At 38.1% G+C, this 18,276-nt stretch overlaps 1 protein-coding gene across 1 annotated transcript; it reads left to right on the forward strand.

The window, feature by feature from the left end:
• Window positions 1-7,304: 7,304 nt before the first annotated feature.
• Window positions 7,305-8,231, forward strand: LOC148879726 (dirigent protein-like). The gene has a single exon (XM_088961373.1). The coding sequence runs from the start codon at window positions 7,481-7,483 to the stop codon at window positions 8,048-8,050; it is 570 nt and encodes a 189-aa protein (XP_088817499.1). The 5' UTR covers window positions 7,305-7,480; the 3' UTR covers window positions 8,051-8,231.
• The last annotated feature ends 10,045 nt before the right edge of the window (window positions 8,232-18,276 follow it).

Below are 18,276 nucleotides of genomic sequence, written 5' to 3' on the forward strand. Positions count from 1 at the left end.
ATTCAGATTTTGGAAAGTTGGTGTGAAATCCATCTAAGAGAGGGGGTGTTTTTGTGAAAAACTAAAAGAAAGAGGGTGCCTCCTAGCTGCTAAACCCAGTTTGGCATCCCTCCTAGTGTATTTGCATGCTCCTCACATTTTAGCAAACCCTAAGGCACCTTTTAACCCATTCTTTTCACTCTTAGCAAACCCTAGCCACCCCTACTTGATTAATCTCCACCCTCCACTCCTAATCTTCACCATCCATTCTAGGGCACTCTTTTTGTAGTTTTTAAACTCTAGGATGCCACCTAATTGTTAATCCTCACCATTCACCCCCTAACCATTAAATCTCAACCCTACATAATATTGGCCACCCACTCCTTTTTTCTCAGCCATAGGATCATCTTAGAACCATCCTAATCCTTCATTCTAAACCCTAGGGCACCCATATTTTTGCTAAAACCCAGCTACCACCCCCTTATATCCACCATTCTCTATAAAAAGGACCCAAGAGCTGCTGAGAAAGGGTTGGATTCTGCCCCCAGGTGAGACGGAAGGCTGATCTTGAGAAGTTCAAGGGTAGAGAAAGAGGACACCCAGGCAAGAAAAGGGGTTCCTACTTGCAATTCGTCAACACCACTACTACCACCTTTGGAATCGGATCCCAACTAGTTTACATTAGTCTTAGTTCTAGTTTCATTATTTTCTTCTTGCATTTTCGTTCCATTTGATTTTCGTTTACTTGTCTACAGACCTGGAATTCGGCCAAGTAAGGCGGAAGGCCTAGCTCGAGAAGTTCGAGGGTCGAAGGAGAGATCCAAAGATTGATACCTTTGATCAGATGCAAATAACAATGAACTCCGAACTAACCTGGACCTGATTGAGGAAGTACATGACCTAGCCTATATCTGAATTATGGCCTACCAACAACAGGTAGCTCGGTACTATAATGCCTGGGTCAAGAAACGCCAATTCTGAGTTGGTGACCTAGTACTTCGAAAGGTGATGGTACCTGACCCCGATGTAGGTAACCTCAGGCCAAACTAGGAAGGCCCATATAGGGTGAGAGGGGTGTTTGTAGAAGGCACGTACGAGCTTGAGACGATTGATGGGAAGCAGGTAACCCAAGCTTAGAATGTTGACAACCTGAAGAGGTACTACTTATGCGCTCGTGAGTGAAGCATCCACTAAAATTCGTTAAGTCTAGAAGACCACTGAGCTAGTCAAGGCATGTATTGAAGAGTGGATTACAAGTCGCTCCCAAGGCCTAAGGGCTATGGTACCGAGCTAATAAAAGACATTGGTGCTAAATAAGACCTAGTTGTCTCTTTGGCATAGGCAATTCAAGACCTAGTCACTTCCTCGTAATGGGAAATGCAAGACCTAGTTGCCTCCCCAGCATGGGAAAAATAAAAGTAGCTTGCATTCGGCCTCACTTGTGTGCAGACAAGTCAAGCACATATCCTATAGTGTCGGTGCACCTCGGCTTACATTGAACTCGGAGTGTTCCTACTTACGCCTAACTTGCCATCTCGGCACCTTGGGAGTAATCTACACTAAGAAAAATTTTGCACAATTGAACACAAGACGGAAAACAAAAGATGTTTCATTACTTCATTACAAAAGAAGCCTCAGTATATTCCAAAAGAGAGAGAGAGAGAGCTACGGCCAAGCTCGGAGGCTTGATATACACTATAAACAACGAGGTCCAAGAAAAGAGGCAAATGTTAGTCTTGATGTGGCTCCTCACACCCTCCATTGACAAGCTCAGGATCTCTTGTTGGGTCCACTTCCATAGATGTGTTTGTAGCAGCAACCTCATCGATCTCCATGAGCTCATCGATTGAAACGTCAAAGTTCCCCAACTTCTCTCTAGCCTCCTTGCCGATGTTCTCTCAGCATACTGGGCAACTTCGGTAGGGAAAATAGCCTCCTTGCTCTTGAGGGTATCTACTTGGGCATCAAAGATGCTCTGGCCCTGCCAGCGGATCGCATTCGGAGTGGCGATCTCGGGTTGAATGGATCAGAGCTTGTACTCTTGGGCCACCTCAGACTTGCAGAGTTGTGGTTTAGCTTTCGATCATCCTCAACTAAGTCGATAACTGGAGTTTCATGCCCTCTTATGGAAGTAGTAGGTGTAGGAGGAGTGGCGATAGGCTCGGCGGCTGGGAGATTATCTCAAGAAGCCTTCCTCTTCTTCATGTCGGTAAATAGCTTTGAAATCAGAACATCAGCCATAGTACCTACAAGAAAGAGAGAAGGGGGCGTTCAGCTAACCAAAGCAAAGATGGAATGGAAAGATAAAGCATCGAAGTGGAGACCTACCCAGACTCAGCCCTGCATTAACCAACTTCTCCTCGGCCAGAAAAACGTTCAAGTCCAACATGAGCTTTGCCTAGGAACAGATTTGTTTCTTCATATCTTTATATAGATTAATACCATGGTTAATGATGGTCATCCTCCAGAGCATTGGAAACAGACACCCCCAACCATAGTAATGATAAAGTAGTGTCTCTTCCAAGCTAGGACCTTGTTGTGATATCCATATAAGATCTTGTATCCAAGGCAGGGGGTCAAGTAGTAACTACGGTACTCAAATGAAGAGAGACTAACAAAATTTTTCTTGATGGAACAAATCGAGTTAAAAGTGTCCATGGTCAAAGGCTTACCGAAGTGATGAAACAAGGAAATGATACCTACTATGGAGCGAATTAAGTTTGGGTGGAGCTAGCCTATGGTGATATTGAAAAACTTGAGAATTTCTATGATGAATGGGTGGAGTGGGAAGCACAACCCAGCTGTTATCTGCTCTTTGAATACTACGATCTCATCGGGATCATTATCCCAGGGATACCCTTCTAAGGGAATACTCCAACCATGGTCTTCCAGAAACTTGTATTACTCAACTAGAGTTCGGAGCCTCTCCACAATCATAACAGAAGGACTGAAGAGATCTAGCTTTGGCTGCTAAGGACCACGGGAGGTCGAGGCTTCCTTCCCGAAGAACTCTTGCTCCTTTGTTGGGGAGTCCGCCTCAGATGAGCTAGGTTTAGAGCTATGTGTCAAGGCATCCAACTCGGCAAGACCGGACTCTACCATCTGGCCCGAGGAGTCCACCTCGGCCCCAATTGACTCACTACTGCAATCTAGTAAACTGCCAGTGCTAATACTTGACATCACAATTGAAGGAAAACAAATAAGGAACAAAGGAGGCTTACCTAAAACCTAGGGCTGTTCACAGGTCAGGTTGGGTCGGTTTACTGGCATTTTTCCAATCGACCCGACATGGTCGGCTTACCTAGAAATGAAACTGAAACCGACCCAGTACTAAGTAAAACCGACCTGGTCGGTTTGAATCGGTTTGGGTCAGTTTTGTAAATGATTCTCTCGATGTGAATGGTAAAGGACTCAAGTATAAGAAAGCAAAGGTTGGATGCTTGAAAATTAAAAATGATTTGATGGATTAAAACTAATATTTTATATATAAGAAATTTTATATATAATTGTATATTTCTAAAATAAAGCTGAAATATATATATATATATATATATATATATATATATATATATATATCTGAAATATAAATTAAAACCGAAATATATATATATATAATATCTAAGTCGGTTTGGGTTGGTTTGGTTTCGGTTTTCATGTGTGAAAACCAAAATCGAACCGAACAATCGATATTATGTTTTTTTGTAACCTGAAACTAACCGGTGCTGAAGAAAAACCAGCCAACTCAGGTTGGATCGGACTGGGTTGGTCGGTTTGGGTCTTGTTATGAACAACCCTACTAAAATCAGAGAGAAAAGGAGGTGATTTTGAGGACAAGGACAGGTGACACCGACCTAGGTGCAGATGCGTGAGCTCAGACCACGAACTCATAATTTACGATGAAGAAAATGGGGACACCAAGGCCCCTATTTTAGCCACTGTAGTTGATCTTGGACAGTCAAGATCAATGCAATCTAATGGCTCCCAAGGAAATCGACTGCATGCCTCCCGAGGTTGAAGTTGGTTGATTGCACGTTTTGACGTTCGTAGGGTTAAATAACCCACATGACATCCGTGCATCCCCGACACACGATCTGGTTTCCTGGTTAAGCCACGTGGGTCATTAAGGTTAAACCGCCAAACCAGCCATCAATCTGGAAGGTAATCAAGGCCTAATTGACCTCAACTCGTCATGAATCCCCCGTACTTAGTCAGGAACCCTAGCATGAGTGGGGGGCAATTGATGAGGGGTGATTTGGTCCGACCTAGTAAGTAGAGGACACATGGACGCAACTTGCCAACTAGGTGATGACTCAGCACCTCCGACCACCTCGACGAATCAAGTCACGTCGGGTGTCCCGATCACCTTAGATTGCATCAAAATATGGGTACCTCAAATGACCAAATCTACCAAAGTGACACGTAGTAGATTCTAGAAGCTTGCTAGCTATCTCTGAGCCTTCTGAGATCATACTATGCAACCGTAGGCCTCATCCTCATCCCACCCAAATCGGATGGACACGATAAGCCTTATCAGTCATCACATTATCCACCTCTCGAAGCATAACAAACTCCTACTGCTCGAGCCGAAGATCTCGGAGATGTTTTGTGTGGCTTACGGTGGTTCAACTATATAAAGGCATGAGTCCCTGGTACCCAGGTACGCGTGATTAAGTGCACTCTAGCTCTCGAGTTTACTGATTCCCAGGTTGATATTCACTATTAAGTAATAACTTAAGCATCGGAGTGGCCTCGCCAGGTTAGCCACCTTGGGTACTCTGATTCATATCTCTTGCAGTTTGAGCGACCCACTTAGCAACCAATGTCCAAACGATCTTCCAGCTAGGAGCATTCAAATCACATACCATCAATAACAATTACTCAATTGTTGCATAATTGTTGTCAATTAGATGATTGTCTTTATTTCATTGAAAATTGTTACAAAAAATGGTTATAAGCAATAATTATTAGATTGTTGCCTATACTTTAGTAACAATTAATGTGAGTGTTTCTTTTGACATATAGGCAATAATTGCATAATTGTTGTCAATAGATTTAGCAAGAATTAATGATTCTCTTTATTTCACTGAAAATTATTGTAAAAGAAGGTTATAAGCAGCAATTGATTGATTGTTGCCTATTCTTTAGCAACAATTAGTGCATTTATTTCCTATGACATATATGACTACAGTTTTCATAGTGTTGCAAAAATCATTTTTTAGCTACAATCAATAGTATTTGTTCCAAATAATATATTTTGGGCCACAGTTGGATTTTCTGTTGCAAAAAGACAATCTTAGGAACAGTTATATTGACTGTTGCTATACGTTTTCATTAGTAACAGTTTATTGTAACTAAAAACTTTTAACCACACCACTATCCGCAACAGTCAATCCAGTTGTAATTAAAACTTTTAGCAACATTTTTTTGAGCATTTAGAAACAAACTTTTGACTGTTTCCAATGATCGATTTTCTTGTAGTGAAGAAAACTAGGTTTGAAGGTTGTTTGAAACCAAAAAATAAAAATAAAAAATAACTTTTAGGAGATACTAAGGCTCAGTTTTGAAAGAGTATAAATATAACAAATATGTATGGTATAAACACACAAAATATAAGTTTTTGCACTCTTTTCCAAACTGAGCCTAAAAGTCACCAAAAATATGTCAAATGTTAAGCCAGAAAGAGATAGATTTGCCGTTGATTGCCTTAGAACCTCACCTATTGTCTCCCAATATCACAACAATCCTCAAGCTTATTTTTTTTCTTTTTAGTTTTTGGTCGAGGAAGAAACTGTTTAGGGTTTTAATGACAGCATAACTGCATAAGATGGGCTTCAGTGGTTAGAAATGGCGAAGAAAAAAGAGTGGGCAAAATTAGATTTTTAAAATATTATAACAATTATGCACTATCGTGAACAAATCAACGGAATGCGATTGCTAATTAACCATAAGAGTTAATCAATTTTGTAAAAGTTAGGGGTAATCTCAAGACATCAGTTGCAGGATAGAGCATTAGGAATGGCAACAGGGTGGGTGGATTCAAGATGGAGACCATAATTCCCATCTCTAATTAACCCGATATTAATTTAAGTAATTATGTATCCCTTACCTTGATCCTTATCTCCTTGGGTAAAAAAAGCAACTTCCATCTCCAATCCTTCACAGAGGTGAAGACTGCTTTGGTGGGGTGGCGGTGGGGAATGGGGTTGGTCAACCAAGTTATATTTTAAATTTTGAAAATAGTCTCCATCACCACTGGCTAGAGCAGTCTCCATCCCAGCCCCATCAAGTTGGAGAGGCTTGATACCAAGCGGGGATGGAAAAATTACCAAACGAGTGACTCCCACTGTAGAGAATTGTGTATTATAAAGAAATTCAACACCTACCACCCTCTCCCTATTATTTTTATTTGTCGTAATATAATGAAATTCAACACCTACCGCCAAAAGCAGCAAATGAAGACACCACCACAATTAATGTTCATCAAGACTCTCAATAGCGCAGGAAGCAGCACTCAGTGGATCGACTGGTGCTACGCATCTCATTTCATAATATCTGCTCGGTTTGAAGTTTGAACAAGCTTTTCGATCCATTTCCACACAGTAATACACTTATTCACTGAAAAATGAAAATAGTACTATATAACTATATATATAGAAAAGAACGAAGTCGAAAACATCCAATCGTTAGTCGTCACCTCTGCTAGCCACCACTTATTCTTGCTAGTTGACTAGTTGCTACGTTTGAAAGTTTCAAAAAGAGTGTGTTTTTCTTTATTTTTTTAACTCCATCGAAAATTAGACGCTCATGAAATATCCATAAATTCCACACGAAATTACCTACTGGCAAGTGGCAACGGTGTGTGACGATCATATTATAAAAATGCAAAATGTATTAAATTTCTAAGATTATTATTATTATTATTATTATTATTATTATTATTATTATTATTATTATGGCAAGTGACAACGGTGTGTGACCAGATTAGGGTAAAATGAAGAAGAAGAGAGAACATGCAAACCTTGGGAATAAGATAGGTCAATGGGATTTTGATTTGTATGGATCGATGGAGATGTCCATTCATGTGGGTCTATGAAAAATTTATTGTCCCTTTAAATAATAAAATTTTATGACTAAAATAATCAATATTTTATTTATCTAATAAATAAAAGAATTACACAAAATATGTACCTTAAAAAATAGCAGGGCCAAACAGAAAAAAGATGATCTCAAGTGTGGATTCTACGGCTGTTTGATTTTGCATTCACCCAGATCTCATTTCTTTATATATATATATATATATATATATATATATATATATATATAACTAACCAGACGATGGAAAAGGCATACACTCAGAACTCAGAATTAGCACAGCTCGGCCTCGGCCTTGGCCCCGAGAGAGTGCAGAGTGGTGTAGAGAGGTGTCTTTCTGTCCTTCCCTTGAGCATTAGAATTCTCTCCAGTCTCCTCCTTGAAACAATAAGGAGAGAAGGGTTCAACAATGGGCTCAAAAAACACCGTAACACCCATCATCCTTGTCTTCTTCCTTTATATCTCTGGCTCTTCTGCCATTCCCGGTGGCAAGAAGATCAAGTACCACAAACCATGTAAAGAGTTGGTTCTCTACTTCCATGACATTGTTTACAACGGCAAGAACGCCGACAATGCCACTTCTGCCATTGTTGGGGCGCCTGAAGGGGCGAACCTCACCATCTTAGCAGCACAATACCATTTCGGAAATATGGTGGTGTTCGACGACCCCATCACCCTAGACAACAATCTTCACTCGCCGCCCGTCGGTCGAGCGCAGGGCCTCTACTTCTACGACAGTAAAGCGGAATACACTGCTTGGCTAGCCTTTTCCTTCGTTCTAAACAGCGCTGACCATCAAGGGACTATAAACTTCGTTGGCGCCGATCCTCTAATGCACAAGACCAGGGACATTTCAGTTGTGGGTGGCACCGGCGACTTCTTCATGGCCAGAGGAATCGCCACTATAATGACTGATGCTTTCGAAGGAGAGGTCTACTTCAGGCTCCGCGTCGATATCAAGCTCTATGAGTGTTGGTAACAAACACCTAGTGATCAACAAAAAAAGTAATGAATTGAACTAGCCATAGTGAATAAAATTGAGGTCTATATGTGGCGTTTAGATATTGTTAAGCACTTCTGGTCTTCTGTGGTGGCGAATGTTTCAGTTATATATTAGGAAAGTATTAAACAAGAAGCAACTTTCTTTCTTTCTCTCAAAACTGAATTGACAAGGAGTCTCCCGGCATGTCTTTTTATTATTTCCTTTCTTTGGGGTAAAGATCAATATCATTGATATAACGATCTCTGAACAGAATATCCAGAAGGAAGAAGGATGTCTCACCAACTTTCCCCCTCCATTAAAATGACGCCACTGTAAACACTTGAATTAAAATCATGTAATGAATTCAACAAGCAGGAAGAAAAAAGTTGACATGCACGACTTAAAAAATGTATGAAAATTTATGCGGTGAGATGCAGACTCAAGAGTTCCACGGAATTTCGCCGGTTGGCCCTCTACCCCATCGTTCATAATCTCTCTTCCTTGTATCGGAAAGTGTAAGGTTGAGAGCTACGTGACAAGATGACGACAACGTCGACAAGGTAAAGGTAGAATATAAAACCCAAAACGGATTCTTTTCTTTTTGAATTGGTCTGCTATTAAAACAATAAAAAAAAGGGTAAATTCTAAATTGCCTACTTTGGGGCTATTCTCAATAACGGGTCATACCTGAATTCCTGAAAACTACTAGTTTAGTGGAAAAAAGTTGAAGGACGTTAAGTAACATGTGAAAGGACAAAAATGCCCTTCATTCGTCCGTTTTGAGCAGATTTGCCTTCAAAAACCCTTCTATTCCTCTCCATCCAAATGATTCATAGAGCAGCCTCTTTCTTGTATACTTGCGGTTTCATTAAATAACATTCTATGTTCTCTTCATTCAATGGGCAAATTTGAATTAAAACAGGAAAAAACCCAAACTTTTAATTTTTTAAAGAAAAAGGGTAAAATAATCTCAAATACTACAAATAATTGACGAACTATTAATAGTGAGTACTAAATTGACAGTTTTCGAGAATTCAAACACTACAATAGAACGTTTTGAAATTCAAATATTAAAGAGAAATTAGCTCGGTAATAATGTGCAATGTCTATACTTTTATTTGTGATAAACATTTCACTTGAAAAAGATTAGTTATCATCTAGTTGTTTAAATCTTTAAATCTCAAAATTACCCTTTTATCATTTGTTTGAATGTTTTTACTTTTTCACTTATTTTTTATTAATCAAATAATTTCTAAAAATATTGATTCTCGTATGATTAAAATAGCTAGCGTGGCAATAAAAAAATACATTCTTTCTCCTACAACGGCATGAAAGATGCAAATGATTTTTTTTATATCACCAGAGATTCTTTTGCATCTGGCAGCAACGTACTTGACTGCTCTTTATCCGTAAGATAGTGGCAATAACTTCTGACAAGGAGCGGTGTAGGGTTCTCATATGATTACAAAGAGGGTAGTTTGATAATTTCGTGTTTACCATCAGTTGACTTTACAGTCGGGGGGTTTTTGTGATCACGATGTAAAAGTTCAGAAGGTATATATGACAAATGAAAGTACAAGGGGTATTTTTCTATGACTCCATAGTAAGAGGGTATTTTTAATTTACTCAAAAAAAAAAAAAAAACCAAGAGTAGGTTGTCTCTTTGGTCGTTATCGACTCAAAAGGCTAAAAGAGTCAAACATCAAAGCTACTTATTAATTTTTTTTGATAAATGCAAAGCTACTTATTAATTAGGCGGTGATTTGGAGAGCTTTTTGTTTTAAACGGAAAAAGTCAAATGGTTTTTTTACGAAGTACTTTTTTTAATGTTAGGTTGTCTCTTTTTGTTTTATGCTAAAAGCCCTTTTTGAGCTTTTACCAAACAATTTTTTTAACTGGTAGAATTTTTGCTTGCAAAAAACCCAAAAGTTTTGTTTGGAGGAGATCCCGTCGCAATTAGTGTGTGCTATTTCGATTATTATTGTTGTGATATTGCCACCATATCCATTTCCCTACTTCGGTTTGGGGCTCGAGCAATTCTATCTTGTATCACGAGGATCAAGACCCGCCATTAGAGGGTCCCACCTAGGAGATCAGCATCATCGGATAATTCATCCAAATTCCAAAACTGCTGAATAGGCTGAACCATATAATTTACGAATTCTCTTTAGTGGATAAAATGGTCACGTAATGAAAAAAAAATCATGGGTAAAGTTGCCTACTGACATGCCACTCAGCAATTAAAAATCATGGCCTACTCATTAAATGGTTGTTCACTAAGGTTATGTTTGGTTTGAAGGAAAAGGTAGAGAAAGTTATGAAACCTTTACAAGCCTTTATAGGTTTTCCTGTATTTTCCTTCCTTTCCCTACCTTTTCCATCAAACTAAACATAACCTAAAAGACCAAGTGGCAAGTAGTTCAATTCAGCTAATTCAGTCATTTTGAAACAATATTGAATAATTCATAGTTCATGATTTTGGATTTTGTAAGAGTTACATTTAAATCTTTTTTTACCATCTCAAAAGCATAATAATGTAAAACACACCTTGGTTGGTTACACATGTTTCAAATGTGGCTTTTGTATATTATGGGGTGTTCTTTTTTTCTAGATTTTGAGACGGGGAAAGTTGGTCAATGGGATTTTGGTTCCCATTGACCCACAATCTCATGTTCTTTTTTCATATTAATGTAGGGACCAAGAAAAGTTTATTTTCCTGAGTAAGTGATATCATCTCCTAGGTGGGCAAATAACTTTCCCACATGGGAAAAAGTTTCCAATACTTGAATGGGACAAAAATGCCCCATTTTAATAATGGATTTTATGGCTAAAATGATTATTTCCTTTTTTTACTTGGGAAATAAAAGAGCATGGGTAAATACACTTACCTGGGTAAGTGTTTCCCAAGAAAAACTTGCCCAGGTGATTGTATTTACCCGAGTAAATAATTTACCAACAAGCAAACAAGACCTTAGTGGTGAGTGGTGACATGCTACTAGGACCCATCAAATATTGGTGTGATATCTTAGATGGTTTCTCAAATTCCAGGCCTCCAAATGTGGACATCATAGTTTATGGGAAAAAATGGTCAAATTATATATCCAAAAGTATATACTGTGATAATTCACCTAAACAAATAACATCCATTTATTATTACAAAAAAAATGTCACAATGAGCGTTGCTTCCTTTTTGATGAAACAACCAAACTATTATTGCTGGTCAAACACTTGTAACTTAAGGTTGTATTTGGTATCATTGTTGTTTTTATATGGTTAGACTTTATTAATATAAATTGATAAGAGATATGTGTTGTCATATCACATGTTAAAGTCACTTTAGCTATAAATTATCAAATTTCACCCTTTAAAACAAAAAACCTCTTATACATTCATTTTTAAGGTATGGTTATTTCAAATATAGAACTGCCTCAAATAATAGTTGAATACCGATTTATATTGAGCAACATAAAACATTTCGGATAAAGGTAGCAATGATACAAAAAACAACCTAAATGGTGGTGTATTGTATCGTTTCTAATAGGGTTTCTTGAAGTTTTTCAATCACTAAAAATACATCAAAATAAATAAAACAAAAAGATGTTTCGCGGGGGGGGGGGGGGGGGGTGGAATAAAACCTCTATCATCCATCCATTCTACTTTTTTGAGTTAAGTAACAATATTAAAAAAATATATATATGTTTTGGAGGTAAGATATACGAATATTCAATGGTGTATATCTATCATTGCTAATATGTGGTGCACTAAAATGTTGCTACATTGCCATGTAGGATGCCAAGTAAGAGACAAGTTATTGTACTGTTTCTTCAAATAGGCAGCCAATGGAGGAAATGTTAGCTTAATGTTCCAAATAAAAAATTGACATTTAAACTAAAAGCACCTAGGTGACGTTGATGTAGCACTTTTTCAATTAGAAACAGTCACGGTACCAAATATCAGCAAAGTCAGCTTCCTACTGGCAGTGATTTGGTAGTAGACTTGTTCATGGGTCGGGTGGTCCGATGGGCCGGCCCGGTCCGGCTCCACCCCCAGACGGGTTTGAACAGGCTTTTTGGCCCACGGGTTTAACCTCCGGCCAAAAAGTTTGGCCCACATAAAATTCGAGTCGGGCTCGGGCTTTGCCAAAATAGCCCAACCCGAGCCCGACCCAACCCGACCTATGATTAAACCTAAGTAAAAACCCTATGTGATGTCCATTTGAATAAATTTTTTGATTTGAGAATGTTGTTGATTCACTTGTAGGCCCATTGTTCATTTAAATAGGGGAAAAACATCTAAATTAAAATAGAAAATATCCATTTGAATAGGGAAAAATTCGATTTTCTTTTATTAGGTCAGGCTTCGAGCTTGGGCTCGGGCTTTGGGCTTTTTATCAAAGCCGGGCTCAGGCCCAATTGTAGGCCTGTTGGTTGGACCGGGCTCGGGCTTAGGCCTAACATTTTTCTATTAATAAAGAGTCAAAGCTTGGCCCGAGCCTGGCCTAGCCCAGCCCATGAACAAGTCTATTTGGTAGTATTGCTCTTGCTGAATGATCCAAATTACTGAATGCTAGACCTATTCATGGGCTGGCCCAGCCCGACTTGTTCTAAGTTGGGATTGAACATGACTTTAAGTCTGTGGGTTCGGGCTTGAGCCTAAAATACTAGGCGTCAGGCTTTCCCAAAAATGTCTGAGCCTAACTTGATAATTCTTTTTCTTTGTTCATCTCCTCTTTTTCAAGTAATAGTGAGATCATTCACTATTTTTGAGTTTTGATATCTATTATATAATAAAAGAATTTTTTATTAAATAAAAAAGAACTTTTTTTTTCAAATTTCTAACTAGGCTTCGAGCTTTATATGAGGACCAGACTCGAGCTCAAGACTTAGGCTCAATGGTCAGGCTCGGGCCTGAATGTCTTCTATTAATACAAAGACAAAGCTCGGTCCAACCTGTGAACAAGTCTAATGAATGCTAAAGTTATGTTTGGTTTGAAGGGAAAGATAGGAAAAGGAAGAAAAAGATAGGAAAACCCACACAAGATTTGTAAAGATTTCCCTACATTTCCTTTCTTTTTTTTTTCAAACCAAACACAGCCTAAAGGTTCAATGTCATATAAGTGATCTATCATGCCACATTTCACGCCATATTTTCCTAATAAGAGTTTGCTTTGGAGCTATGGTTTGCGGGAAATAAAAATAAGCCAACAAGTGTTTCGAGTGTTCGATAATAGTGGTTTTCTGAAACATAGCAGTTTAAAAGGCCAAAACACTATTAAGCCCCAAAGCATAAGGTCTAAAGACCTGTTTGGGAGGGTCAAAATTTTCATTGAGCTCCTTTGAAGAAGCTACTAAAAGAAGAACCAGAAAGTTTTTTTTTTTTTAATGTTTATTTATTTTTTGACTGAGCATTTTGCATTGCTTCAATCTCAGGTCGGGGTAGGCCCATTCAAAATTTGGCAAAAGTTCAATCTGAGCCTGGCCCATTAACAGGTCTAAACAGCTTATAAGCATTGTTTGGTGAAAATATGAAAAACTCAAACAGACACTAAAATTTGGGATCCGTGCTTTTGGGCTTTAAAAAGAGAAATTCTGAAGTTTCTCCAAACGCAACCATATGTTATTGAATGTTTTGTAATTTTGTAATAGAATGTGCCACGTGTTTATTTTATTGCTGTTTTTCATGTCCAATAAAACCTTCTCAACAACCCTTATTTTCATAAATGTTTATTGATAATGTTCCCCAATATCATTTCTACTACAGCAACACTGCAAGGTTTGCTGCCATGGGCCAATGGGAATTGACACTAAAATGAATAATCCAACACAAAGACTATTAAGATATTAAACAGGTGTGGCTCCTATTCTGTGAAATAGAGTTTGTTGTCTCATTACAAATGAACCTAATTTAGTATTTAAATGGTTTAACTATCAGGATTAACTACGTCAATAACGGACCCCAAACAAAGTATGAATGGTAAAACTGATTGAGAATGCTCATTCCAAAATCTGTATCTATATTTAGAAAGAGGAAAAGAAGGAGGATGGAAGTACCCCCCCCCCCCACCCCCCACCCATTCTCTCCTTTGAAATCTCTCCTAACTCTCCCTAATACAGCAGGGGTATAACTTTGATGGATTGGACCAGATTAGAGGCAATCCAAACCCAAACCCTCTAAATATGGACCTCAGGTCTGAACCCAGTTCAAGGTCAAAGTGAGAACATAACCAGAGCCTTGATATCTTGGTAGATTGGGTGGGGAGGATAAAGAGAATTTTGGTCCGATGATTTAAAGCATATCGACCACCACCTTACCATTCGATAAGACCATAGCATCGGCATCCAATGTTTCAAAATTCGATCCAGAGACCAAATCATTTTTGTCTCCAGGTTGCATGTCACTGGTTCGACTCTTCAAATTGAATGGGTCAGACTATGTCAAATCAGTGTATGCGTAAATATATATGTATAAATATGTATTTTATCAATGAATAATGTATAATTATTTTTACATGTAATATATGTATAAATACTATTATATATCTAATTTATACTTTTAATTTAATTTTAATTTTTTGTTATTTGTAAAAATGTTAAAATTTGCAAAATGGTGTAAAAAAAAGATTTTTTGGAAAAAAAAAATAGCAGGGCAAGGGCACCTTGGGATTCATACATCTCAAAAACTTATCCAAAATATTTAAAAAAAAAGATCACTCCAATAAGACATCAGAGCATGAGAACACAAAGTTATGGTCTCAGAATACACATTTAGTGTACAATACATGACTGGTGACCACCGAGTCACCTGGTTAAATGGGTCAATGGTCCAACCACTAGATTGAACAGTTTTAACCAGGTCAACGATTTTTACCAAGGACTGGATTTTATGAGAATTGGACCCAAAATCATTGTTAGGTGATGGTTTGAATTGTCCAACTGGAAAGGCCAACAATGGATATATATATATATATACCCCCTCAAAAGACTACAAGTGAGTTGGATCTCCTCCAAATAAAACACATTCCAACACCCTTCCGACATGATTCCATACCACATATCTCACTAGGGGTGGCCATGAGCCAAGCACTTTACGAGCTACTCGAACTTGGCTCGTGAAAAGCTCGGCTCGGTTCAATTTCAACTGAGCTTCGAGCCAACCTCGAGCCCAGTTTATAGGTTTGATTAATAAACGAGCTGAGCTCAAGCCTAATAGAGCTCGGCTCGTGAAGCTCACGAACCGAGCTCGAATATATATATATATATATATATATATATATATATATATATATATATATATATTATAATTCTTAATTTTTAAATATTAAATAATTTATATATAATTTTTTATTTTTATAAAACATTTTTTCTCAAATCGATCTCGAGTTGAACCGAGCTCAAGGTTCTAGCTTGAATCGAGCTCGAGCTTGAACCTTGTACTACCTTGGTGAGTCGAACTCGAGTCTTGTACTATTTGGCTCGGCTCGACTCGAATCCACCCCTATATCTCACCATGATATTGTGGCCCATATTTAAGATGCACAATGTTAGATGAATGTCTTGAGGGTGTTGGCAAGTGATCCGAACTCACCACAAGTATGGTAATACTCTAATACTAGTTTGTTTGGAAAAAATTAATAGATGACTTCTCCAAATAGTAAAATCCCTGTTTTGGGCCGATAAAAAATGCATTATAACTGGCTCAAGCTCAATTGTTCAATTGAATTTTGAACTATCTATTCTATATGTCCAAAATCTTCACGGTATTGTTTACAAAATGATTAGTAAAAGCGTGTATATATGGACTCTATATCATTAACTATGGTATCTGAATTTTGTGATAGTTTGGCCAGTTATTTGGGGAACTCTGGGTAGTATTTTGCTAGGGAAAAATGATTAACAATATGAATACACGCATAGTGATCCATTTGGGAAGGTTGAGTTGAAGATTCAATTAAACTGCATTAAAATGTTTCCAATAAGTTATTATAAAAAGGATGAAGCAGACAGCCCTTCAAATAACCGGTTGCTTGTTTGGGAGGGCCGAAAGTCTGAAGCACAGTCGTTTTTGACTTTTCAAGTTATGCACCACTGAGACAGTCCACAAGCTATCTGTTGTGTAATCCATAATAATGAAATTCGGATTAGCTGAACGAGATGGTTGTTCAGCGGGATGTGTAACTAATTAAAATGTTCCACGCTAATAAAAAATTATGGGCCCTATCGTGAAAGGTATGGGTCCTATATATTTTATTACTGGTGTTCCTACAGCCCGCTGAACACCTATAGTGTTCTGTTAATCTTTGTTCATCTCCAAATCTTTCACTAAACATGGCTTATAGGTTGTTTGTGTAGGGTCAATCTCGGAAAGTAGATATACTTGGTGAAAAATCATGAGCCTAAATTAGTTGAGTCAATAACTCGAAAGTTGTTTGCTTCATCTCTTTGAATAGTGTTGACGGGTGAAGTGACCCTCCAGATCGATTTATGCCCCCCAAATACTACCGACCCCACTTAAAATAACAGATCAACAAATTGGCAAATGAGACCTAGGGCAACGCCTTCTAAACGCACCTAGGGCAACGACCTAATGAACTAGTTGGCCTCGGGGACACGACCTACGAGGCACATCCTCACTTATCCATTTGCATCACTTGACGCCTTCTAAATGCACGATGACATTCTCTGCCCACTTGCCAACGGTGAGCCTGATTCCTCCCACTTCTAGAGGAACCAGATAGAGGGGTGGGAGTAATCGACAAGTATTGGGCAGATAAGGCCTATCACCTCTGGATATGTCAATGCACATTGACTGAGCTCCACAATCTATATAAGGGTGATTCCTCGCCCTCTAACAATATGCTTACACTATCACTCTGAATCTCTGCCTATCATCTCTTGTTCCATGAAGCAGTTTGGTATTAACTTGACCGTTAGGTTCTCCGTTGCCAGGTCATAACCGTAGGCTCTCTAATGTGTTATTCTCTTGCAAATTTTATCAACCTCACCACCCTTCGTCTGATCTATCAAAGCCAACAGGTAAGGGTGATCATTTCAGTCTGCCCTGGCCCGCATAGGTTCAGTCCGAAAATTTTGGGTTTGGGCCTGGGTTTTGTATTCAGGCCCGGTTTGGGCCCGGGCCCATATCAGATCCACAAATCTTAGGTCTGAACTTGGGCTTAATACTTTAAATTTACACATTTTGTGTATAATATATATATATATATTATTTTATATTATATTATATATTTTATATATAAATATTATAATATAACATGTATATTTTATATTATACAATATATAAAATAAAAGTTTATATGCATGTTATGTCATTTAATATAAAATATTATAGATATATAATGTTTTATTTATGAAAGACATTGGCCCAGAATCAGGCCCAAGCCTCTGTAGACTTAGGCTAGGGCTTATGTTATAGGCCCAGAACCTCGGGCCCAAGCCTAAGCTATAACCCTTATCATAGTGCAAAGTCAGGCCCATGATCAACTCTACCAACAGGGATTCAGTGCAGTTCATGCATCATCAAATAGAAATCAAATTCAGTCAGTGCAAAGCTCGTTCAAACAGCCATCATAGCCTTTCACTGACTGAAGTCAATCTCCATCAAATAACTTCAATCTCCTATGAGCAAAAACCATCCTTACATTACATCCAATTGGACATTGGGAATATCTTATGCAGCTGGATTCCCATAGCCTCAATTTGGAAGGAGTACAAATGCATATATGTAGAGTGTAAAACCTTATATTTTGCATTATTTTGAATGTATTTGCACGGTATATATTCACATTTGTACTCTTTCCAAACTAAGCCATATGCTTTTTGTGTAGTTTTTACTTGCAAGGAATCTCATCGCCATTGGAGCACTTTAAAGCAGCTGAGTCTTCATCTCAGCCCTCCCAAATGGGCTCTTAAGTTCATACCTTTAGTTACAGTGCTTTTTTTTTTTTTTTTTATATATGCTAGTATAACTGTAATGTTAGTTACAATGTTTTTGGCGGTAAACTAAGGGAAGGAAAAGGTATAAAAAGGAAGGAAAAGCTAAAAAAATCTATACAAAGACTTTTTCTTTCAAACCAAACACAGCATAAGGGGTTATTGGTTTGAACCGTCTTTTAAGTCAAAAAGCGGTCGGTTGGATCCTATATTTGGGAGAGTGACCAATCAACCCAGATCAAAATTTTAAAACCCAAAAGGACAGGGGGAATGCAT

Source organism: Nelumbo lutea, chromosome 1 (assembly GCF_056320005.1).
Source record: "Nelumbo lutea isolate HS-2025 chromosome 1, American lotus-T2T, whole genome shotgun sequence".
Lineage (NCBI taxonomy): Eukaryota > Viridiplantae > Streptophyta > Magnoliopsida > Proteales > Nelumbonaceae > Nelumbo > Nelumbo lutea.

Coding starts and splice junctions, on each gene's coding strand:
- LOC148879726 (XM_088961373.1), top strand. CDS start 7,481: ATGGGCTCAAAAAACACCGTAACACCCATCATCCTTGTCTTCTTCCTT.